The sequence below is a fragment of the Somniosus microcephalus genome, chromosome 21 (assembly GCF_052327205.1).
Source record: "Somniosus microcephalus isolate GS21.2 chromosome 21, FLI_Smic_1.0, whole genome shotgun sequence".
In the NCBI taxonomy this organism is placed as follows: Eukaryota; Metazoa; Chordata; class Chondrichthyes; order Squaliformes; family Somniosidae; genus Somniosus; species Somniosus microcephalus.
The window spans coordinates 12,458,584-12,483,931 of NC_141007.1; the positions used below are offsets into that span (position 1 = coordinate 12,458,584).

The 25,348-nt window shown below is 47.3% G+C and overlaps 1 protein-coding gene across 1 annotated transcript in view; it reads right to left on the reverse strand.

Annotated features, from left to right (window-relative positions):
* Nucleotides 1–25,348, reverse strand: part of LOC147102608 (unconventional myosin-XVB-like) — a 326,297-nt gene that overhangs the window by 50,119 nt on the left and 250,830 nt on the right. The window contains exons 24-27 of the mRNA XM_085963249.1: nt 25,219–25,337; nt 22,866–22,984; nt 16,564–16,705; nt 11,574–11,685 (exon numbers count right to left, since the gene is read on the reverse strand). Of these exons, the coding sequence (XP_085819375.1) occupies nt 11,574–11,685; nt 16,564–16,705; nt 22,866–22,984; nt 25,219–25,337 (492 nt within the window). The remainder of the gene's footprint in view (nt 1–11,573; nt 11,686–16,563; nt 16,706–22,865; nt 22,985–25,218; nt 25,338–25,348) is intronic.

Consider the following 25,348-nt stretch of genomic DNA (forward strand, 5'->3'; position numbering starts at 1 on the left):
CTAAATCTGGTAATATTGAGGCTTTTGATGGCGAAGTAGAAGATTGGACCACATACGTGGAAAGAGTAGAGGTTTATTGCACTGCAAATGGAATAACAGATGAAAAAAAAGCTTCAGTACTTCTGAACTTAATGGGCGCGAAGACATACGGGCTGTTACGAAATTTAATCACTCCAGCCAAACCAAAGGACAAGACTTTTAAAGAAATTGTTGATACCCTGCAGGAGCATTTAAACCCAACACCGCTGCTGATAGCGGAACAATTCAAGTTCTTCAAGAGAAATCAACACAAGAATGAAAGTAACGCTGATTACCTAACCGAATTAAGAAAGCTATCAAAGTACTGCCAATTCGGAGCAGGACTATCGGATTATCTTCGAGACAAATTTGTTTGCGGTCTCTTAAGTGAAGGAACACAAAAAAGACTGCTTTCTGAAAAAGATTTAACATTGGACAAAGCTTTCAGTATGGCTGTATCATACGAAGCAGCAGCAAAAGGAGCTGCAGAGATACAACAAGAGACACAGGACTTCGGCACCCATAAAATGACACAGGAGTTCGGAAGATGTTATCGCTGCGGCAGATCCACCCATAACCAGAGGGACTGCTGGTTCAAGGGCAAAGCATGCAGGCAATGTGGTAAGATTAGACACATTGCACGGGTATGCCAATCTGGACAAAATAAATCCACTGACAGAAAACAAAAAATCAATAAAGAAAAGTACAGGAAGGTACAAATGATGACGGACAATAGCTCCGAAGACCAGAATAGCAATAGCGACTCCGGAAACAAGAGACTAAGCTGTCTCAAATTGCATAATGTACTTGCCAAAGAGGATTACCAAACCATTTGGGTTACCCTCACAATAGCAGGGTCCCCAGTTAAAATGGAGCTAGATACAGGATCAGCTCTAACCGTAATAAATCGACGAGATTACGAGAGGCTATTTTCGCATATACCTCTAAAAGACACATCCATTATCTTAAAAACATATACGGGGCAGAAAGTCTACCCCAAAGGAAAAATAAGGGTGCCTGTGGTATACAACGGCAAAGAAATACAAAAGTTGTATTTATAAATTCTACAAGATGGTGGTCCACCGTTGTTGGGACGTGAATGGATAAGGAAGATACGTTTAGACTGGCACTCCATTCAGGCACTGACGGTGACCAGTAAGGAAAAAAACAATGATGACATCATACCTGAACGATTAAAAGACATCTTGGCCAACGCCAAAGAAGTGTTTCAAGAGAAACTAGGAACCTTGAAAGGCATCACCGCCTCAATAAAAGTGGAAGATACAGCAATTCCAAAATTTTTTAAGGCAAGACCGGTGCCATACGCAATACGTCCGGCAGTCGAGGCAGAGCTGAAGAATTTGGAAAAGGCAGGCGTATTATCCAAAATAGATTGGAGCGAATGGGCAACACCCATCGTTCCAGTCATGAAAAAAAATTGAAAAATAACTCTGAGGAACAGAAAAAAATTTGCATCTGTGGGGACTTTAAGGTGACTGTAAACCCGGTCCTTCACACGGTACAGTATCCTCTTCCGAGGATAGAAGATATTTTCGCCTCACTATCCGGAGGGAAACGTTTCACAAAAATTGACTTGGCACAGGCATATCTACAGATGGAGGTTGAGGAGACCTCTAAAAAGTATCTCACAATAAACACACACAAAGGCCTGTACCAGTACAATCGACTGGTTTTTGGAATAGCATCAGCTCCAGCTATCTGGCAAAGAGCTATGGAGCAAGTCCTGCAAGGGATTCCGGGGACTCAATGCTACCTAGACGACATCCTTATAACAGGAGAAAATGACAACGAGCACCTTGCCAATTTGGAGCAGGTGCTCACTAGGCTGAAAGAACGGGGCCTACGAGCAAATCGCCCCAAGTGCGAATTTTTCCAAAATCAGATATCATATTGTGGCCACATAATTAATAAGGAAGGGTTGCATAAGTCACCTGAAAAAATTGAAGCAGTTATAAAAGCCCCAGCACCTGAAAATGTTTCACAATTAAGGTCATTCCTGGGATTAATAAATTACTATCATAAATTTTTACCGAACTTATCAACTATTCTACACCCTCTTAATGATCTTCTACAGACAGGAGTGATTTGGAAATGGAACGAAGACTGTAAACGTGCCTTCCATAAATGTAAAGACTTAATCACATCCGAGAAAATTTTGGCTCATTACAACCCATCACTACCAATCAGACTGGCGTGCGATGCATCCCCTTACGGCATAGGAGCGGTATTGTCCCATAGATTCCCTGATGGCTCGGAACGGCCGATAGCTTTTGCGTCACGCTCATTGAACTCAGCTGAGCGTAACTATGCCCAGATAGACAGGGAAGCACTCAGCCTGGTATGGGGAGTGAAGAAATTCAACCATTACCTACACGGACAAAAATTTACCTTGCTGACTGACCATCAACCCCTCATCTCCATATTCAACCCTAAAAAAGGTGTCCCCATTATGACGGCACAAAGACTACAGAGGTGGTCCCTTTTTCTAGGGGCACACCAATATAACATTGAATACAAAGGGTCAAAACAGCATGGGAATGCTGACGGTTTATCACGCCTACCGTTGCCAACAATAGAAGAGGCACCTACAGTAGACCCAGTAGAGATATTCCACTCTACCATAGTGGAATGTCTACCGGTGACAAATTCTGCCATTGAAAGGGAGACAAGAAATGACCCTACTCTCTCACGGGTCTACGATTTAACAGTGAAGGGATGGCCAGCACATGGCGAACCACTGTTGCCAGCATTCTCGCAAAGAAGAGAACAGCTGTCAGTGTGCCGAGGAACCTTGATGTGTGGATCCAGAGTGGTGATTCCACCCAAACTCCAGGATAAAGTGCTAAAGGAGCTTCATGAGGGGCATCTGGGTGGAGTGAAAATGAAGAACCTAGCTAGGGCGTTTGTATGGTGGCCAGGTATCGATGGAGACATCGAAGACATGACCAAGAGCTGCCTAGGATGCCAGAAGGTCCAAAATGCTCCGCCACAGGCCCCTCTACATCCATGGGAGTGGCCCTCATCTCCCTGGCAAAGGGTGCACATCGACTTTGCTGGTCCATTTATGGACTCAATGTTCTTAATCGCAGTTGATGCACACTCCAAGTGGCCGGAGGTAATAAAGATGTCCACCACCACCACCACGGAAAAAACCATCACAGTATTAAGGACCATATTTGCCAGGAATGGGCTGCCGGAGCAGATATGTTCTGATAATGGACCGCAATTTGTGTCCGAAGAATTCAGAAAGTTCTTAAAGAACAATGGGGTAAAGCACTACACGTCCGCCCCATACCATCCCGCCACCAATGGATTGGCTGAAAGGTTTGTCCAGACCTTCAAGAAGGCCATCAAGGCCATGGGTAATGAAGACATAAAACTTCAGCACAAGGTGGATAACTTCTTATTTGCATATAGGAATGCAACGCATATGGTTACTAACCAAACTCCCGCCATGATGTTCTACAATAGAAACCTAAGATGCCGGCTGGATTTGGTCAAGCCCAACATCCGAAGGGACGTGGAGAACCGGCAGTTTCAGGGCATGAATGAAAGGCCAACTAGGGCCTTCCAGATAGGCCAACCGGTTTTGGCCCGGGACTACCGTACCGAGAAATGGCAGCCTGGAACTATCTGCACACGATTAGGACCACTGATGTATACCGTGGACATCGGAGACAGCATAATAAGGCGCCATGCTGACCAAATCATCAAGTCATCCGAAAAGGGACAACCTACACCACCACTCTATACATCTAACGATGAAGTAGAGATACCCATATCTACCTCCGATCCGGTGATACTGGAGCCCGATGAACCCGACACTGGCCTTCAAGCCGAATCAGCCTTGCCAGAAGAACCTACTACACCACCAGAAACTACTACACCCCCGAGGCGTTATCCGGACCGAGTCAGGAAGCCTCCTGAGAGACTAACTTATAATTAATTAATACAGCAATGTATATTATTTTGCATATAACATGTAATTAATAATTACTTAAAATATGATGTACTAGTTAGCTAGAAGGGGAGGAATTGTGGTGTATGTGCCTTTAAGAGCAATTATGGTGTATGTGCCTTTAAGAGCCCCAGGTGTGCGTAATGCCGGTAATTGCCACTTGGGCTATATAAGCCTGTGTATTGTGTATATCCTTTAGAAACCCCTCCCCCAGACTTGCTTAGTAAATACCTATGAACCAACTCCTGTCTTCAGTGTCTTTATCTACACACGGACACTACAGAATTACCACTCGGGATCCACACATCACTGTCCCCTGGCATACTGACAGCTGTTCTCTTCTGGATGAGAATGCTGGCAACAGTGAGTCGCCATGTGTTGGCCATCCCCTCACCGTCAAATCATATACCCGAGACAGTGTCGGATCATTGCGGGTCTCCTTCTCAATATCCGTGTTAGTTACTGGCAATCGTTCAATTATTGACGAATAAAATATCTCGATAGGGTCCACTGCTGGTGCTTCCTCCACAGTAGGCAGTGGCAAGCGTGATAGCCCATCAGCGTTTCCATGCTGTTTCGTGCCTTTATATTCTATTTCATATTGGTTCGCCCCTAGAAAAAGGAACCATCGTTGCAACCGTTGTGCAGTCATCACCGGAACGCCCTTCTTTGGATTAAAGATGGAGACAAGTGGTTGGTGGTCAGTCAGCGAGGTGAACTTCTGCCCATGCAGATAGTGGTTGAATTTTTTTACTCCCCATACTAGGCTGAGGGCCTCCCTGTCGATCTGGGCGTAGTTGCGCTCGGCTGAGGTTAGTGACCGAGACGCAAAGGCTACTGGCCTCTCCAACCCGTCTGGGAATTTGTGCGACAGCACCGCTCCAATACCATAGGGTGATGCATCACATGCCAACCGAATTGGTAGTACTGGGTTGAAATGGGCCAATACCTCTTTTGATGTGATCAATTCTTTGCACTTCTGGAAAGCTCGTTTACATTCGTCATTCCACTTCCATGGTACCCCCGTTTGCAGTAGGGTGTTCAGTGGGTGTAATACTGTAGACAAATTTGGTAAGAACTTATGGTAGTAGTTCACCAGCCCGAGGAACGACCTCAGTTGTGACACATTTTCCGGTGCTGGAGCCTTGACTACTGCCTCAATCTTTTCAGGGGACTTATGTAACCCCTCTTCATCGATAACGTGGCCACAATACGAGATCTGCTTCTGGAAAAACTCGCACTTGTGGCGATTAGTTCATAGCCCATATTCCTTTAATCTAGTGAGCACCTTCTCCAGGTTGGCGAGGTGATCACTGTCATTTTCGCTCGTGACCAGGATGTCGTCCAAATAACACTGGGTCCCTGGAATCCCTTGCAGGACTTGATCCATTGCCCTTTGCCAAATAGCCGGAGCCGATGCTACCCCGAACACCAGCCGGTTGTATTGGTAGAGACCTTTATGAGTGTTGATCGTGAGGTATTGTTTCGAGGCTTCTTCTACCTCCATTTGCAAGTACGCCTGGGCCAGATCAATTTTGGTGAAGCGTTTACCTCCAGATAGCGAGGCGAAAATATCCTCAATCCGTGGAAGTGGATATTGTACCGTGTGAAGGACTGGGTCCACTGTCACCTTAAAATCCCCACAGATGCGGACCTTCTTTGGTTCCCCAGGCGTATTACTCAACGACCTCTTCATTACAGGAACAATGGGTGTAGCCCACTCGCTCTGGACAGTACTCCTGAATGTTCCAACCCTTCCAGCTCTGCTTCGACGGCTGGTCGGATCGCATAAGGCACCGGTCTGGCCTTAAAAAACTTTGGGCTTGCATTTTCCTCTATTTTAATCGTTGCTGTTTTGCCTTTTAGTGTTCCGAGTCCCTCCTGGAACACTTCTTGTGCGTCAGTTAGCATTTTTGACAGTCGGCCAGGTGTGACGTCGTCATCCTTTTTGGCCTCAACCTTCAGTGCCTGTATGGAATGCCAATCTAATTGTATCTTCCGGATCCATTCACGTCCTAGTAGTGGTGGTCCTCCATCTGGCAATACATATAGGTCCATTTTAGGTATTTCCTGGCCTTTGTATATCACTTTCACCCTTATTTTTCCTTTGGGGTAGACTTTTTGCCCCGTGTACGTCTTCAAGACAATCTCTGTAGCTTTCAAGGGTATATGTGAAAATAGCTGCTTGTAGTCCCTTTGGTTTATGACTGTTAGGGCTGATCCAGTGTCCAATTCCATTTTCACTTGGACTCCGTCTATCTTGAGTGTGACCCAGATAGTCTGGTGATCCTCCATTTTGGTTACCTTATGTAGTTTCAGACAACCCAGCTCCTTGCTTCCAGAGTCTGTATCACTTTTCTGTTCGTCTGAACTACTGTCCATCACCTTATGTACCTTTTTGTACTTCTCCTGTGGAGATTTCTTGCTGTTGGTTTTCTTCCCTGACTTGCAGACTCTTGCTATGTGTCCTGCTTTTCCACACTGTCTGCACACTTGTCCTTGAACCAACAATCCTTCTGGTCGTGTGTTGTTCTGCCGCAGCGATAACACTTCCCTGCTCCATATGACATTTCATTGGTGCCATATTCTTGCGGTCTCCGTTGTATCTCTGCAGCGCCCCGTGCGGCTGCTTCGTGTGATACTGCCATGCTGAAAGCGTTGTCCAGCGTAAGATCCTTTTCTGATAGAAGCCGTTTCTGGGTTCCTTCACTTTGAAGTCCACACACAAACTTGTCCCTTAACGTATCTGCTAGTCCCACTCCAAACTGGCAGTGTTTCGATAGCTTGCGCAGTTCCGTTAAGTACTCAGCATTACTTTTGTCTTTATGCTGGTTCCTTTTGTGGAACTTAAATCTTTCTGCTATCAGCAGCGGTGTGGGGTTTAAGTGGTCCTGTAGGATTTCTACTATGCTTTCGAAATTCTTATCCACGGGCTTCTCTGGGGTTATTAGGTTTCGCAGTAAGCCATAAGCTTTTGCACCCATGGAATTTAACAAAACCAGTGCTTTCCTAGCATCTGGCACTTCATTCACCCTGCAGTACACCTCAATGCGTTCCACATATGTCGCCCAATCTTCGACTTCATTGTCGAACGCAGTGATACTGCCACTCTTCGGCATCCCTGGGTGTGATTTAACTGTCTATAATGGCGTCTCCCGTGCTCTCCCTTCTTCTCCGCTGGCACAAAATGGCGTCTCCCGCGCTTTCCTTTCTTCCCGCGCTCGCCCTTCTTCTCCGCTGCGGCTTCTAAAAATGGCGTCTCCCGCGCTCTCCCTTCTTCTCCGCGGCTCAATGGCGTCTCCCGCGCTCTCCCTTCTTCTCCCCGCGGACGCGGTTCAGCCCTTGAGCACTGGCTGTGCTCTGCGCATTCTCCTGTGCGCCTTTCCCGTTGCCGTCGCTCGGTCCTGAACCCGGCTGCTGCTTTACCCTCTCTTTCTCTCTGTTTGTTTTTGCTCGACGCCGCTCGGTTTTCAACCCCCGGCCGCGCCCTGTGCGCTTCATCCTCTCTCTTACCCCGTCGACGCTGCTCGGCTTTTTCTATGCCGTCGGTCGGCTCCAGCCGCTGCTGTCCGGGAAGGGTCTGCGCTGTACCTGTTGCCAGTCTGTTGCTGGATCGTCGTGGCTGGGGAACCAAGCCCGGCTCTCAACAGCCTCCCCTGCGATGTTCACTCTCTGCCGGATGACTGGGCGGTTGCTCGTGGTCAACGCCCGTGCTTCTGGCCTCGACTTTCTTCCACCGTCCTCCCGGAGCGAATCCTTGAAGGGAAATGCAGAGTTGCAGGCAGATTCGAATCGACCTCGTCGCCACTGTTGGATCCGTGATTCTTAAAGTATGATGTTTTCCAATAACTACACAGAGGCTGTAACTTAACAATCAACAGGTGTTTACTGGAGTAGGGTAGTCTCAAAACTGACAGTACAGAGGCATGCTCAAGGCTTATATACAGGTGTGGTCACTGCCGGTACTACAGTATACAGGAGCTGTAAAAGTAGTTCTCTCTTAAAGGTACATACACTACAATTATATCCAGCATACATCTCTAGAAATCCCCAGGACCACCCGTGTGTTTGGCTGCTGAGGAACTGCAAGTGTCCAAGACGCAGGCTTGCGTGTGTGAGGAGGCTTCCAAATGTGGGTTCTGACCACACCGGGAGAGGGGTTTAGTTAGAAGGGTTTTTCCATTATCTAGGCTTAGATTCTGGGAAGGGGGTTGGTTCGGCGTAACCGACAGGGTGGGTATTTTAGTCTAAGGTTATAAGCTAGTGTCCACGGTCACCTACTCGTTGTGCCATAAGCGAGAGGAGCAGGGGTTGTCGTTTTGTGAGTGTAATAAAAGGAATCGATCTTTGACCAACCTGAACCGTTTCGCTTCGTCTGAGTCAATTATAATCTATCCATAGTAACTCCTTGGGTCCGAACTTGTGGGTTGTGGGGCTTGTGGTTCACGGTATCATTCGGAAGACCAACCAGGTGGCATCCATCCACGGCTGGGTTACACAGTAATCTCGCTGGGGATGCTGCGCATTGGGCATAGGAGAAGACCTATTTGGGCTTGGTCTCTCTCTCTCTCTCTGGGATTACCCGCTAATCGACGGGACTATTGGCAAAATCTCCTGCCGTCCAAGGGAAACAACCCAAACCGGGGAGTTTTTAATGCATGAGTCGACTCAAGGGAGAGTCATAGAAACACGGGGCACACAAAAACACCCTACAAGCTCCCTCTACACTGTCCCATCAAACACTCCCAGGGCAGGTACAGCATGGGTTAGATACAGAGTAAAGCTCCCTCTACACTGTCCTATCAAACACTCCCAGGGCAGGTACAGCATGGGTTAGATACAGAGTAAAGCTCCCTCTACACTGTCCCATCAAACACTCCCAGGGCAGGTACAGCATGGGTTAGATACAGAGTAAACCTCCCTCTACACTGTCCTATCAAACACTCCCAGGGCAGGTAAAGCACGGGTTAGATACAGAGTAAACCTCCCTCTACACTGTCCCATCAAACACTCCCAGGGCAGGTACAGCACAGGTTAGATACAGAGTAAAACTCCCTCTACACTGTCCCATCAAACACTCCCGGGGCAGGTACAGCACGGGTTAGATACAGAGTAAAGCTCCCTCTACACTGTCCCATCAAACACTCCCAGGGCTGGTACAGCACGGGTTAGATACAGAGTAAAGCTCCCTCTACACTGACCATCAAACACTCCCAGGGCAGGTACAGTACGTGTTAGATACAGAGTAAAGCTCCCTCTACACTGTCCCATCAAACACTCCCAGGGCAAGTATAGCACGGGTTAGATACAGAGTAAAGCTCCCTCTACACTGTCCCATCAAACACTCCCAGGGCAGGTTCAGCATGGGTTAGATACAGAGTAAAGCTCCCTCTACACTGTCCTATCAAACACTCCCAGGGCAGGTACAGCATGGGTTAGATACAGAGTAAAGCTCCCTCTACACTGTCCCATCAAACACTCCCAGGGCAGGTAAAGCACGGGTTAGATACAGAGTAAAGCTCCCTCTACACTGTCCCATCAAACACTCCCAGGGCAAGTATAGCACGGGTTAGATACAGAGTAAAGCTCCCTCTACACTGTCCCATCAAACACTCCCAGGGCAGGTTCAGCATGGGTTAGATACAGAGTAAAGCTCCCTCTACACTGTCCTATCAAACACTCCCAGGGCAGGTACAGCATGGGTTAGATACAGAGTAAAGCTCCCTCTACACTGTCCCATCAAACACTCCCAGGGCAGGTAAAGCACGGGTTAGATACAGAGTAAAGCTCCCTCTACACTGTCCCATCAAACACTCCCAGGGCAGGTACAGCACGGGTTAGATACAGAGTAAAGCACCCTCTACACTGTCACATCAAACACTCCCGGGGCAGGTAAAGCATGGGTTAGATACAGAGTAAAGCTCCCTCTACACTGTCCCATCAAACACTCCCAGGGCAGGTACAGCATGGGTTAGATACAGAGTAAACCTCCCTCTACACTGTCCTATCAAACACTCCCAGGGCAGGTAAAGCACGGGTTAGATACAGAGTAAACCTCCCTCTACACTGTCCCATCAAACACTCCCAGGGCAGGTACAGCACAGGTTAGATACAGAGTAAAACTCCCTCTACACTGTCCCATCAAACACTCCCGGGGCAGGTACAGCACGGGTTAGATACAGAGTAAAGCTCCCTCTACACTGTCCCATCAAACACTCCCAGGGCTGGTACAGCACGGGTTAGATACAGAGTAAAGCTCCCTCTACACTGACCATCAAACACTCCCAGGGCAGGTACAGTACGTGTTAGATAGAGTAAAGCTCCCTCTACGCTGTCCCATCAAACACTCCCAGGGCAAGTATAGCACGGGTTAGATACAGAGTAAAGCTCCCTCTACACTGTCCCATCAAACACTCCCAGGGCAGGTTCAGCATGGGTTAGATACAGAGTAAAGCTCCCTCTACACTGACCCATCAAACACTCCCAGGGCAGGTTCAGCATGGGTTAGATACAGAGTAAAGGTCCCTGTTCTATAAAACATTTCCAGATCAGATACAGCATGGGTTAGATACATAGAAGTTACAACAGCAAATCAGGCCCTTTGGCCCAAGAAGTCTGTGCCGGCATTTACCCTCCACACGAGAAAATAGTTCTAATCACATTTATCTGCTCTGCCTCCATATCCCTTTGTTGCCTTTTCCTTCATTCACCTATCCAATCTAATCTTAAATGTTGACATAGTTTCTGCCTCAACAATAACCACAACCTCACGACTCTTTGTGTGAAGAGGTTTATCCTGCCCCTTGTTCTAAATCTCTTACATTTAATCTTGTATCTGTGGTCCCTCGTTCTAGACCCCTTAACTACTGGAAAAAGTCTGCTTATATCTACCCTGTCCCAACCTTTCAAAATTTTAAAACTTCTATTATATTACCCCATAATCTGCATTGTTCTAATGCGAAGACCTAGGGGGCTAAATTCGGTTGATTTGTGCCTCCCGGTAGCGCCCAATTTTTACCCCCTAATTTATCAAGTCTTTATTTGTATTTGTATTTCCTCATATCAGACAGAATCCTAGTGAATATGTATTGTACCCTCTCCAAAGTCTCAATATCCTTCTATAGTGTGCCCAATACTGCATACAGTACTCTAACTGAGGTCTTGTTAAGGTTTTATTTAGGCTTATTACCCAGCCCTGGTTCTACCCTGAAAGACACTTGCCTTGTAAGAGATGGGAAGAAGTTCCACTCCTTACACAGCATGTTGGAAGCTCCCAGAGATGGTGGAGACCTTGCACAACTGGGTCTCTGCAGTTTTCTGGTTGGTTATGTCGGTCTCCTGTCCGAGTTACAGCAGGAAATCGAGAACCAATTTCTGGGGCTAGTCTCATTTAAAATAATTGAAACAATGCTGCACTGATCACTCCGGTTGGATGTCTGACCACGCCATTTGGGTGTCTGACCACTCCGGTTAGATATTTGAGTCTATCCTGCTGCATCACTGACCACTCCTGTTGGCTGAATGACATCCTACTGCTGCTTGATTGCTGTGTTTGCAATTTTTCCTTGTAACTGACCTGGCTCGAGTCCATCCATAGGCAGCAATTTGATGATATCTCCCTTACGGAAGTTCAGCAAGCTTTTATTGTCCGTGATGTAGCTTTTAACAGCCATGACATGGTTGGAGTCCTGTAACACAGACCTACAATATCAACTCAATCCTACAAAGTAACAGGACTTCAACTACTGAGACAAACTAAAGTGTGAATCAAACACCCCATTTGCTAAGCTGGTAAAGCAAGTGTGCAGCTGAGGCATACCAACCAGAAGGGACAAGTTCTGCCCTGGTCTCTACTGAGACCATTGATCACTGCTGGGGCAATCACTGGAAAAGAACAATTGGCCACAGCATCTACAGAACCAATAACCACACCCGCACTGGGCAGTACCTGTACCAATAACCACACCCGCACTGGGCAGTACCTGTACCAATAACTACACCAGCACTGGGCAGTACCTGTACCAATAACTACACCCGCACTCGGCAGTACCTGTACCAATAACCACACCCACACTGGGCAGTACGTGTACCAATAACCACACCCGCACTGGGCAGTACCTGTACCAATAACCACACCCACACTGGGCAGTACCTGTACCAATAACTACACCCGCACTCGGCAGTACCTGTACCAATAACTACACCCGCACTGGGCAGTACCTGTACCAATAACCACACCATCACTGGGCAGTACCTGTACCAATAACTACACCCGCACTGGGCAGTACCTGTACCAATAACCACACCATCACTGGGCAGTACCTGTACCAATAACTACACCTGCACTGGGCAGTACCTGTACCAATAACCACACCCGCACTGGGCAGTACCTGTACCAATAACCACACCCGCACTGGGCAGTACCTGTACCAATAACTACACCCGCACTGGGCAGTACCTGTACCAATAACCACACCCGCACTGGGCAGTACCTGTACCAATAACCACACCCACACTGGGCAGTACCTGTACCAATAACTACACCCGCACTGGGCAGTACCTGTACCAATAACCACACCCGCACTGGGCAGTACCTGTACCAATAACTACACCCACACTGGGCAGTACCTGTACCAATAACCACACCCGCACTGGGCAGTACCTTTACCAATAACTACACCCGCCCTGGGCAGTACCTGTACCAATAACTACACCCGCACTGGGCAGTACCTGTACCAATAACTACATCCGCACTGGGCAGTACCTGTACCAATAACTAAACCCGCACTGGGCAGTACCTGTACCAATAACTACACCCGCACTGGGCAGTACCTGTACCAATAACCACACCCGCACTGGGCAGTACCTGTACCAGTAACTACACCCGCACTGGGCAGTACCTGTACCAATAACTACACCCGCACTGGGCAGTACCTGTACCAATAACCACACCCGCACTGGGCAGTACCTGTACCAATAACCACACCCACACTGGGCAGTACCTGTACCAATAACTACACCCGCACTGGGCAGTACCTGTACCAATAACCACACCCGCACTGGGCAGTACCTGTACCAATAACCACACCCGCACTGGGCAGTACCTGTACCAATAACCACACCCACACTGGGCAGTACCTGTACCAATAACCACACCCGCACTGGGCAGTACCTGTACCAATAACTACACCCGCACTGGGCAGTACCTGTACCAATAACCACACCCGCACTGGGCAGTACCTGTACCAATAACCACACCCGCACTGGGCAGTACCTGTACCAATAACCACACCCGCACTGGGCAGTACCTGTACCAATAACCACACCCGCACTGGGCAGTACCTGTACCAATAACTACACCCGCACTGGGCAGTACCTGTACCAATAACCACACCCGCACTGGGCAGTACCTGTACCAATAACTACACCCGCACTGGGCAGTACCTGTACCAATAACTACACCCGCACTGGGCAGTACCTGTACCAATAACTACACCCGCACTGGGCAGTACCTGTACCAATAACCACACTCGCACTGGGCAGTACCTGTACCAATAACTACACCTGCACTGGGCAGTACCTGTACCAATAACTACACCCGCACTGGGCAGTACCTGTACCAATAACTACACCCGCACTGGGCAGTACCTGTACCAATAACCACACCCGCACTGGGCAGTACCTGTACCAATAACCACACTCGCACTGGGCAGTACCTGTACCAATAACTACACCCGCACTGGGCAGTACCTGTACCAATAACTACACCCGCACTGGGCAGTACCTGTACCAATAACTACACCCGCACTGGGCAGTACCTGTACCAATAACTACACCCGCACTGGGCAGTACCTGTACCAATAACTACATCGGCACTGGGCAGTACCTGTACCAATAATCACACCCGCACTGGGCAGTACCTGTACCAATAACCACACCCGCACTGGGCAGTACCTGTACCAATAACCACACCAGCACTGGCTGGTCGCTATGCTTAATAACTACATCGGCACTGGGCAGTACCTGTACCGGTAACTACACAGGCATTTTGGTAGGAAGACTAAGGAGACCACACACTCCTTGGAAAATGAGAGTCTAAATGGGGCAGAGGAGCAATGGGATCTAAGGGTACAGAAACACAAATCACTAAAAGTAGTGACTCAGGTTAATAAGGCCATTAAAAAAGCAAACAAACACTGGGGTTCATTTCTAGAGGGATAGAATTGAGAAGCAGGGAAGTTAAGTTAAACATATAGGGGGCAAAATTCGGTTGCTTTGTGCCTCCCGTTAGCGCCCTAAGGGGGTGCTAATGGGGCGCAAAGCAATTAATGCCTAGGCACGGCGATGCTAAATTCAGCACACTTTGGTTGATCCCCCTGACGTACTGCCGGATGCTATGTTCGACAGGGTCAGGGGGGCGTACGTGCGTCCTGGGCGGCGATATTTACAGGTGAGGTGTCGGTCGGCCATTTTTTTTGCTGGCCGCCTGCCAGCACCTGTCCCCTCTGCGGGCAACCCGGCACTCCTCGAGTGCCAGGCTCTTTTGCCAACACCCCGATCCCTGGTGGCCCAGCTGGGCCCCAGTTCGCGCTGCGCAAGGCCCCTCCCCTTTAATAAGGGGAGGAAGGCCTGCAGTACCATGGCGCGACATGCCAGCGTGCGTGGCGTAGTGGCACATAGTGCCGCGATATTGGGATGGAGCGCCCCAAGAGGGAGGGGGAGCGCTTCCAGTAGCGCCCCGCCTCCTGCTTGGGGCGCTACCATTGGATTTCGGGTGAAGTTAGCGCCCCAAAGGGGGCGTGACCCAATTTTTGCTCGATAGAACCTTGGCTAGACCACACTTGGAGTACTGTGAACATGTCTGGTCTCTATATTAATAAAAGGATATAGAGGCACTGGAGTAGAGAAGGTGCAAAAGATTTACTGGAATGATACCAGAATTAAGGTTATACTTATCAGGAAGAAATGAACAGGCTGAGGTTCTTTTCTCTAAAAAAAAGTGAGAACCGAGAGGTGACCTGATAGAGGTCTTTAAGATTATGAAAGGGTTTGATGGGGTGGATGTAGAGAAAATGTTTCCACTTGTGGGGGAGACCAGAACTAGGGGCCATAAGTATAAGATAGTCACCAATAAATCCAGTAGGGAATTCAGGAGGAACCTCTTTACCCAGAGAGTGGTGAGAATGTGGAACTCGCTACCACAGGGAGTGGTTGAAGTGAATAGTGTAGATGCATTTAAGGGAAAGCTAGCAAAATGCATGAGAGAGAAAGGAATAGAAGGTTATGCTGATAGGGTTAGATGAAAAGGGGTGGGAGAAGACTCGTGTGGAGCATAAACACCAGTATGGACCAGTTGGACGAATGGCCTGTGTCAGTGCTGTACTTTGTATGTAATTCTATGGGCTGGATTTTGTCAATGGGGAGCTTTTGGAGGCGGGACTCCCACTTGTCGGGTTTTAGTCCCGCCTCCATCGACTTGTGGCCAACCCACGCTACTTTCCCTTGATTGACCTTGTTAAGTCCGCCCAGTGGGCTTAGCAGGCCAATTAAGGGAAAGCCAGTTACAGGTGACATCAGCGAGCGTCGTTTCATCTGTCAAGAGCTTTTGACAGATGAAATGTCATCGTTTGACGGCTCTGTGAAGCTGTCAATCACTGACAATCTGTCTTCTAAGTTGTGTCTTTACTCAAGACTCAATTAGAAAGCCTTCCTGACCAGAAAGCAGAAGGCTGCAGCTTTTGACAGTTCAGCGGCCATTCTGCTTTCTGTGCCGGTGAGCTGAGGGACTCCCGAGACCTGAAGGGAGGAAGCCTGCAGGAAGAAGTAAAAGTAAGTAAAACTTATTAAAACACTTTACACACACCTCACACACTTACCTCTGCACACATGCACCCTTCACTCACCTGCACACCGGACATCTCGGCCCCTCCGACCCCCGCAGACCCACGGCCCGCCTCGCTGACTCTGGCGAGGTTCGGAGCCGTCGGGAAGCCCACACTTCAGGGCTCAAAATAGGGATTAGCCAAAAAACTGCCTGTTAACAGGCAGTTAATTGGCATTAATCCCCTTCCCACCTCGAGGAGGTGGGACCCGGCGCGGGTCGGCTACCCGCCTCCTGGCAAGATGGCATGGAGGCGGGTTGGGGGCGGATTGGGCATCCGCCCCCAAATTCTGCCATTTTCCCGGCAGTCCCGCCTCCAAACCCGCCTCCCCAGGGCTGGCAAAATCCAGCCCAATGTATCAGTAACTACACCCAATATTGAGGCAGGACTTGTACTGGTAACTACAACCAATACTGGGGCAGTGCCTGTACCAATAACGACACCCAATACTGGAGGAGTATCTGTACCATAAAAAATACCGGCACTGGGGCTAAACCAGTACCAGTAACTACACCAGCACTGACCCTGTTCCTATGCCAGTAATTCTATACAATGACGAGTTTGGATCTTTTCCAAAAATGCGATGGGCTGCCAGTTTGATGTGCTACCTTCTACCAGCCAGCTTTAGTTTAATGCCTTCTCCATTTTCCACCGCTATGGGTTTTTTAAGATCTGATGCCGTACCTTCCGCAACACTTCCAGGAATAGATTGATGAGCGCCTTTGCCTGCTCGGCTTTTTCCGAATATAGGACCAGCTGCTCGTTCTTCAGAGCGAGCTCCAGCACTGCTTCTTCCTTTAACTTCACACTCAGCATTTCAACATAACTACAATGAAGAGAGAGAGGGAGAGAGACATGTGTCTGGTTTCTGCACAGGTGAGATTGTCCTGCTCAGGGAATGATACTGATCGGATAAGTGACTATCCGGAGACTGCCAGGCTGTGCTCTGTCTCCTACATTAGCAAATGTGGGAAATACACAACAGGTCCCTCTGAAAACTGGAACGACAGATTAACCTTTCGGGTAGAGGTCCCTGTGTCAGGAGTTCTACACTTGCAGGTGTTATTTCTGTCATTGTCCTGTATCTCTTTCCAAAATATTAAATAGTCGTTGCTCCTTCAGATGCTGACGGAACTTATGTGCATTTCCAGCATTTTCTGTTTTTATTTAAAATTTTGAGCATTTGCACGTTTTTCTTAATCTTTTTATAGAACTCTGATATTAATGTAAACCTGTTAGGGCTTAACGATTTGTCACAGCACCTCTGGAGAGGCAAATCAGTCATGGTTCCTGCTGCTGATTGCTATTCAGTAACCCCATAGGATGTCAGGTGAGGACAAGATCAGACCAAATACCCTGCTGAATCTCACGGTTGACGAATGCCCACTTGAGTGAGGGCTGCCAACACCCATGGAACTGTATCCCAGTGAGATCCTTCAGTAGGGACAGGGAATTGGCAAAAATTAATTACATTGTGAAATCTCACCATCACACATACTGGCATCCCTCACTGACAGACCATGTCGCACAGACAGACCATATCACAGGCTGACAATATCACACAGACAGACCATATCACGCTGGCAGACCATATTACACAGAAAGACCATATCACACAGACAGCCCATATCACACAGAACGACCATATTACACTGACAGACCATATCACACAGACAGACCATATCACACAGACAGACATCACACTGACAGACCACTGCATACAGACTGACCATATCACACTGACACCCATATCACAGACAGACCATATCACACACAGAAAGACCACAGCACAAAGACAGACCATATCACACATACAGACCATATCACACAGACAGACCATATCACAGAGATGATCCATATCACACTGACAGACCATATCACACAGAAAGACCATATCACACTGACAATCCATAGCACAGAGATGGTCCATATCACAGAGACTGACCATATCACAGAAACTGACCATATCACACTGACAGTCCATATCACAGAGACAATCCATATCACACATTTTGGCGGGGGAGGGGGGGGAACAAAGGAAGATGGTTGTGGTGGTTGGAGGTCAATCATAACAGCCCCAGGACATCGCTGCAGGAGTTCCTCAGGGCAGTGTCCTAGGCCCAACCAACTTCAGCTGCTTCAGCAATGACCTTCCCTCCAACATAAGGTCAGAAATGGGGATGTTCGCTGATGACTGGACAGTGTTCAGTGCCATTCACAACTCCTCAGATAATGAAGCAGTCCATGCCCGCATGCAACAAGACCTGGATGACATTCAGGCTTGGGCGGATAAGTGGCAGGTAACATTCGCGCCACACAAGTGCCAGGCAATGACTATCTCCAACAAGCGAGAGTCTAACCACTGCCCCTTGACATTCAAAGGCATTACCATCGCTGAATCGCCCACCATCAACATCCTGGGGGTCATCATTGACCAGAAACTTAAGCCATATAAATACTGTGGCAAAAAGAGCAGGTCAGAGGCTAGGTGTTCTGCAGCGAGTGTCTCACCTCCTGACACCCCAAAGCCTTTCCACCATTTACAAGGCACGAGTAAGGAGTGTGATGGCATACTCTCCACTTGCCTGGATGAGTGCAGCTCCAACATCACTCAAGAAGCTCGACACCATCTAGGACAAAACTCCCCGCTTGATTGGCACCCCATCCACCACCTTAAACATTCACTCCCTCCAGGTGGCTTGCATCCCAGGTTGCTAAGGGAATTGGGGGAGGAGATAGAAGGGCTTGCCATAATTTTCCAATCTTCCCTAGATGCGGGGAGGTGCCTGAGGATTGGAAAGTAGCAAATGTGACACCATTGTTTAAGAAAGGGTGTAACGACAATCCTAGTAACTACAGGCCGGTCAGTTTAACATCAATGGTGGGTAAAGTTTTAGAAACAATAATCAAGGAAAAAATTAACGGGCCCTTGGAGAGGTTTAAGCTACTTAAGGAGAGCCAACACGGATTTGTAAAAGGCAGATCGTGTTTGACTAATCTAATTGAATTTTTTGATGAAGTAACAGGGAGGATTGATGAAGGGAATGTAATGGATGTTGTCTACATGGATTTTAGGAAGGCGTTTTACAAAGTTTCACATAGAAGGCTGGTTAACAAAATTGAGGCTCATGGAATAGGTGGGTCAGTGGCAGCTTGGATAAGGAATTGGCTTAAGGACAGAAAACAGCAAGTTGTGTATTTCAGACTGGAGGATGGTAGACAGTGGTGTTCCCCAAGGGTCAGTGCTGGGGCCACTGCTTTTTTTGATATATATAAATTGCCTGGATATTGGAATACAGTGTAGAATTTCTAAATTTGCCAATGACACCAAACTTGGGGGTGTGGCAAACAGTGAGGATGATACCAATCGATTGCAACAGGACATAGAAAGGCTAGCAGAATGGGCAGACAAGTGGTGGATGGAATTTAATACAGAGAAGCGTGAGGTGATGCATTTTGGCAGAAGGAACAGGGAGAGGCAATATACACTTAATGGCACAGTTTTAAAGAGTGTGCTGGGACAGAGGGACCTGGGAGTTAATGTGCATAGGTCCCTGAAGGTGGCGGGACATATTGAGAGAGCGATTAGCAAAGCATATGGGATCATGGGCTTCATAAATAGAGGTATTGAGTACAAAAGTAGAGAAGTTATGCTGAACCTTTATAAAGCGCTGATTAGGCCACAACTGGAGTATTGCGTCCAGTTCTGGTCACCACACTTTAGGAAGGATGTGAAGGCCCTTGAGAGGGTGCAGAGGAGATTTACCAGAACGGTTCCGGGGATGGGGGATCTTAGCTACAAGGACAGGTAGGAGAAGCTGGATTTGTTTTCATTAGAGCAAAGGAGGTTGAGGGGTGATTTGATAGAGGTGTACAAGATTATGCTGGGTTTGGATAGGCTAGACGGGGAAAGGCTGTTCCCACTAGTTGATGGTACAAGGACTAGGGGACACAGATTTAAAGTTTTGGGCAAGAGATACAGGGGGGATGTGAGGAAAACCTTTTTTATGCAGCGAGTGGTGAGGACCTGGAACTCGCTGCTGACGGAAGTGGTGGAAGCGGAGACACTCAATGTTTTCAAGGGGAGACTGGATAGGCACTTGAGGGAAATAAACTTGCAGGGCTACGGCGATAGAGTGGGGGAATGGGACTGACTGGACTGCTCTACAGAGAGCTGGCACGGACTCGATGGGCCTAATGGCCTCCTTCTGTGCCGTTATGACTTTATGACTCTATGAAAGACAGCACAGATTTGTTAAAGGCAAATTGTGTTTGACTACATGCTTGAGCTCTTTGATGAAGTAACGGAAAAAGCTTGATGAGAGTAGGGCAGTTGACATTGTGTAAATGGACTTTCAAAAGGCGTTTGACAAAGTACCACATAATAAACGTATTAGTAAAATTGAAGCCCATGGGATTAGAGTGGCAGTGGCTGTGTGGATACAACATCAGCTAAGGGACAGAAAGCAGAGTAGTAGTGAATGTTTGTTTTTCAGACCGGCGGGAAGTATACAGTACGATAGCAAAATACTGCAGATGCTGGAAATCCAAAATAACAACAGAAAATGCTGGAAAAACTCAGCAGGCCAGGCAACATCCGTGGAGAGAAAATAGAGTCAATGTTTTGGGTCACTACCCTTTGTCAAGACTGAAGAAGCACAGGAAATGAAACAGATTAAAAGGCCAGGCTGGGAGAGAACAAAAGAGAAGTGAAGAGACATTAAGAGGTATTCAAAACCAGACGAGATGGTGATAGGACTAGTGGAGACAAAAGACGGCTCTAGATTAGGTGTGAAATGCGCTGGCAGAATGGGAGACAGCTGCCATGTGGGAGAGAAAAAAAGGGGGAAGGGCACAAAACAAAGGTGTGGATAAAAAATAAGTAAAAATGTAAAGGGGGCCGAGGTTATGATCTGAAATTGTTGAACTCGATATTGAGTCCAGAAGGCTGTAAAGTGCCTAATCGGAAGATGAGGTGCTGTTCCTCGAGCTTCCGCTGAGCTTCCGTGGAACAATACAAGAGCCCGAGTACGGTGAGGTCTGAGTGGGAATGGGGCGGAGAATTAAAATGATAGTGGTGTTCCCCAGAGGTCGGTATTAGGACCACTGTTCGTTTTGATATATATTAATGACCTGGACTTAGGTATACAGGTCATAATGTCAAAGTTTGCAGAAACTCGGAAATGTAGTAAACAGTGTGGAGGATAGTAATAGACTTCAGGAGGACATAGACCAACTAGTGAAATGGGCAGACACATGGCAGATGAAATTTAATGCAGAGAAGTGTGAAGTGATTCATTTTGGTAGGAAGAATGTGGAGAGGCAATATAAACTAAATGGTAATATTTTAAAAGGGGTGCAGGAACATAGAGTCCTGGGGGTGTACGTATACAAATCTTTGAAGGTGCCAGGACAGGTTAAAAAGGCATACAGGATCCTTGACTTTATAAATAGATGCATAGAGTACAAAAGCAAGAAGTGATGCTAAACCTTTAAAGAACACTGGTTAGGCCCCAGCTGGAGTATTGTGGCTAAATCTGGGCGCCACACTTTAGAAAGAATGTCAAGGCCTTGGAGAGGGTGCCGAGGAGATTTACAAGAATGGTACCAGGGATGAGGGACTTCAGTTATGTGGAGAGACTGGAGAAGCTGGAATTGTTCTCCTTAGAGCAGAGAAGGATCAGGGGAGATTTGATAGAGGTGTTCAAAATCATGAATGGTTTTGATAGAGTAAATAAGGAAAAACTGTTTCCAGTGGCAGAAGGGTCGGTAATCTGAGGGCACAAATTTAAGGTAATTGACAAAAGAATTGGAGGCTACTTGAGGACCAAAAATACACAGCGACTTGTTATGATCTGGAATGCACTGACTGAAAGGGTTGTGGAAGCAGATGCAATAGTAACTTTCAAAGGGGAATTGGATAAATACTTGAAGGGGAAAAATTTGAAGCGGTATGGGGAAAGAGCAGGGGAGTGGGACTAATTGGAGAGCTCTTTCAAAGAGCTGGCACAGGCACAATGGGCTGAATGGCCTTCTTCTGTGCTGTATCATTCTATGATTCTAAGGGGGAAACATTTGGTAGCTTTGCGCTTCCTGTTATCGCCTTAAGAGGGCACTAACGGGACGCAAAGCAACTCGCGCCCGGGCGCGGCACCACCAACACCTCCCGCGAAATTCAGTGGGAGGTTAGCGGCAGCGCAGCGCCCCGCTCGCGCCCCGGCCGCGATCTTTGGTAGCGCCATCTGACTTACCGCCAGATGCTATGTCCGACGGGGTACGGGGGGCCTACCTGCAGCCGGGGCGGTGCTATTTAAAGGCGAGGTGCCGGGCGGCCATTTTTGTTGCTGGCCGCCTGCCAGCACCTGCCTCCGTTGCCGTTCCCGGTCTCCTTACCCACCCTCCCGCGGAGTGCCGGCTGCGCTCCATGAGCCCGGCACTTGTGTTGAGTGCCGGGCTCTTTTGCCGGCACTCCCGATCCCCGGCCGGGTCGCATGCGCAAGGCCCCCTCCCCTTTAAGAAGGGGAGGAAGGCCTGCAATACCACGGCGAGATGTGCTGCACGTAACACCGCGATATTCCCTCACAGCGCCCCACGAGGGAGGCGAGGCGCTTCTAGTAGCGCCCCGCTTCCCTCTTGGGGCGCTACCACTCAATTTCGGTCGCAGGGGTGCTAATTTCCGGTGAAGTTAGCGCCCTAAAGGGGGCGCCACTCAATTTTTCGCCCTAAGAGTGGTACCAAGGAGTTCTGTAAAGGTATCCACCTGTTGATATATTCAGATATAGCTAGACTCACCTGAAACACTGACATACGGTGACACACCCAGGCACACTGACACACCCAGATACACTGACACATACGCACATAGTGATGCACACAGGTCCACACTGACATGCTGAGACATGCTAACACAGCTGGAGACAATAGCAGAACCAGACACACTGACACACCTGGACACAATGACACACTAACACATGAAAGTCTCTTACCTGTAACTCTGAAGAACCTTGTAATGATCTGGGTTCATTCCGACCGCTTTCACCAACTTCAGCAGTTTGATTCCTCGGTGAGAGACACTGAGAATCTCCACATTGCTGCCAACATCACCCTGAAACAGAAACATGACGGAGTGACCACCAATTCAGCATCACATGGCATAGAATCAGCACCTCTCCGCTTCAGACCTTTCTCCATTTTATAAACAGCATTCTGTTCATGGTTACACACTGTAGCCGAGATTTTCTGATGGAGTTGCATCAGCTCGCTGATATAACTCCATTGGGGAAGACGGAAAATTGGGTGGGAAGGCTTTAAAAATCCTCACCTCCAGCAACTTAAATAAATAAGGGATAAATATTCCAATGCACCCGCACATGGTGCACACTGGGAGCACAAATCGAACATTTGCACAATGTCAGCTGGGAAGGGACACTCAGAGTTCTGGGAACACTGGAAAAGGGGGGATCTACAGTCTCTGATTTGTCACGCTGCTTGTCCGACTTCCAGTCCTGGATGAGCAGAAATTCCCTCCAACTAATTATTTCGAAGACCGATGCCATTGTCTTCGGTCCCTACAGACTCTGTTCCCTAGCCACCAACTCCATCCCTCTTCCCTGGTCACTGTCTGAGGCTGAATCAGACCGTTCACAATCTTGGCGTCCTATTTGACCCTGAGATGAGCTTCCGACCACATATCCGCTCCATCACCAAGGCCACCTCCGTAAAATCGTCCGTCTCCACCTCTGCCTCATCTGCTGCTGAAACCATCACCCATGCCTCTGTAACCTGCTCCAGCCCTACAATCCTCCAAGATCTCTGCACTTGACCAATTCTGGCCTCTTGCGCATCCGTGATTTTAATCACTCCACCATTGGTGGCCGTGTCTTCAGCTGTCTGGCACCTAAGTTCTGGAATTCCCTCCCTAAGCCTCTCTTTCTCTCCCTCCTCCTTTAAGACGCTCCTTAAAACCGGTGTCAAATTTTGTTTTATAAAGCTCCTGTGAAGCGTTTTACTACGTTAAAGGCGCTATATAAATGCTAGTTTATTGTTGTTGTAAATACTGGAATCACTGGGTGAAGGATACTGGGATTGAAGGGTCATCAGGAGGGAGGGTATGGGAGCTTTGGGGTGATCCTGGGATCAGGAAGCATTGGGAATATGGTTTAGGGGTTTGTGAGCACAGATAGTTGCTGTCCCTATATCCTGTCATAAAACATTTAAGATAAAATTTCTGCTTCTGAAATTGAATGGACAGAAAATCATAGGCTGTGGGTTTGCAATGTCCTGATATGCACTTTTGTCTTGTGCCAGGAGCACAAAAGTAGACAATTTAGTTCACTGATAGTAAATTTGCTCACTTATACAGTAAAACAAACATAAAAGACATAAAAGTTCATTGCTTGTGTAGTTTCCAAGTATTTACATAAATAAATCCTTATTACCTCAAAATGGTTAAGAAGAAAAATATTTTTTCACTGAATATATTCAACCTAAAGAGATGATTAACTGAAAAAAATAATTTTCTATGAGCAATCTTTGTTTTATTTTCTAACTGTCAACAAAGAAACTAAAATAACAGTGATTGCTGTTCATATGTAATGCCTTCTGCAGGTATTGTTTGTGAGGAGTTACTAACAGAAAATCACAATTGTTCATATATATATATAAAAATTAATCACTTGGCTGAAATAACAGCTTTCAGAATTCAATTTCAGTTTCTTTCAAAGTTTTGGGGAAAAAGCAAAGAAACTCTTAGATTCTCACAAGATGAAGGGACATACTCTTCTACACTTCAATCCTGCTCATCCATAGATTGCACGTTGGGAAATTGAGCAAACTGCAGATATTCAGAACGTACAGATGTGATTGAAAGATCTCCTAACTATAGTGAGCTAAAAAATATTCAGTGCTTTTGAGATAGGCTAAAGTCTCAGAGTAAATACTTTGACAAAGGTATTAAAAGACGCAAAAGACAATTCAATGGGTAAATTTAATCACTTTATTGTGAAATACGTGTTTTCGTATTTTATATAAAAACTTATTGTGGACATCAGAAATTTCAGTTACTGAGAAAAAATGGCAGATGAAAATGTTTCAAAAAAACCTTTTGTGTGATTCAATTGCTTCATCAACAAACCGTGTCAATGAAAGTTCACAAAGGAAAATTGAATGGGAAATGTTTACATAGAAATTTACAATGGGAAGAGTCGACACAAAATTTTGACCAAAAATGTGATAACAGGAAGTAAGGTTTGTATACAGTGTGCAAATGTTAGATTTTTAATATAAGACACATATATTCTATCAGCAATTACTCAAAGGTGATGTTGATGTTGTACTTACGCTGACAGGAAACAGCCGAGAAAAATAGACAGCCCAGTTGTCACGTGCAGCCACTACAATCCGCTTTTTCAGCCCATTGTCTTGCAGGAACCTGACATCAGTCCCAACATGAAGTTCAGCTGCGAGCAAG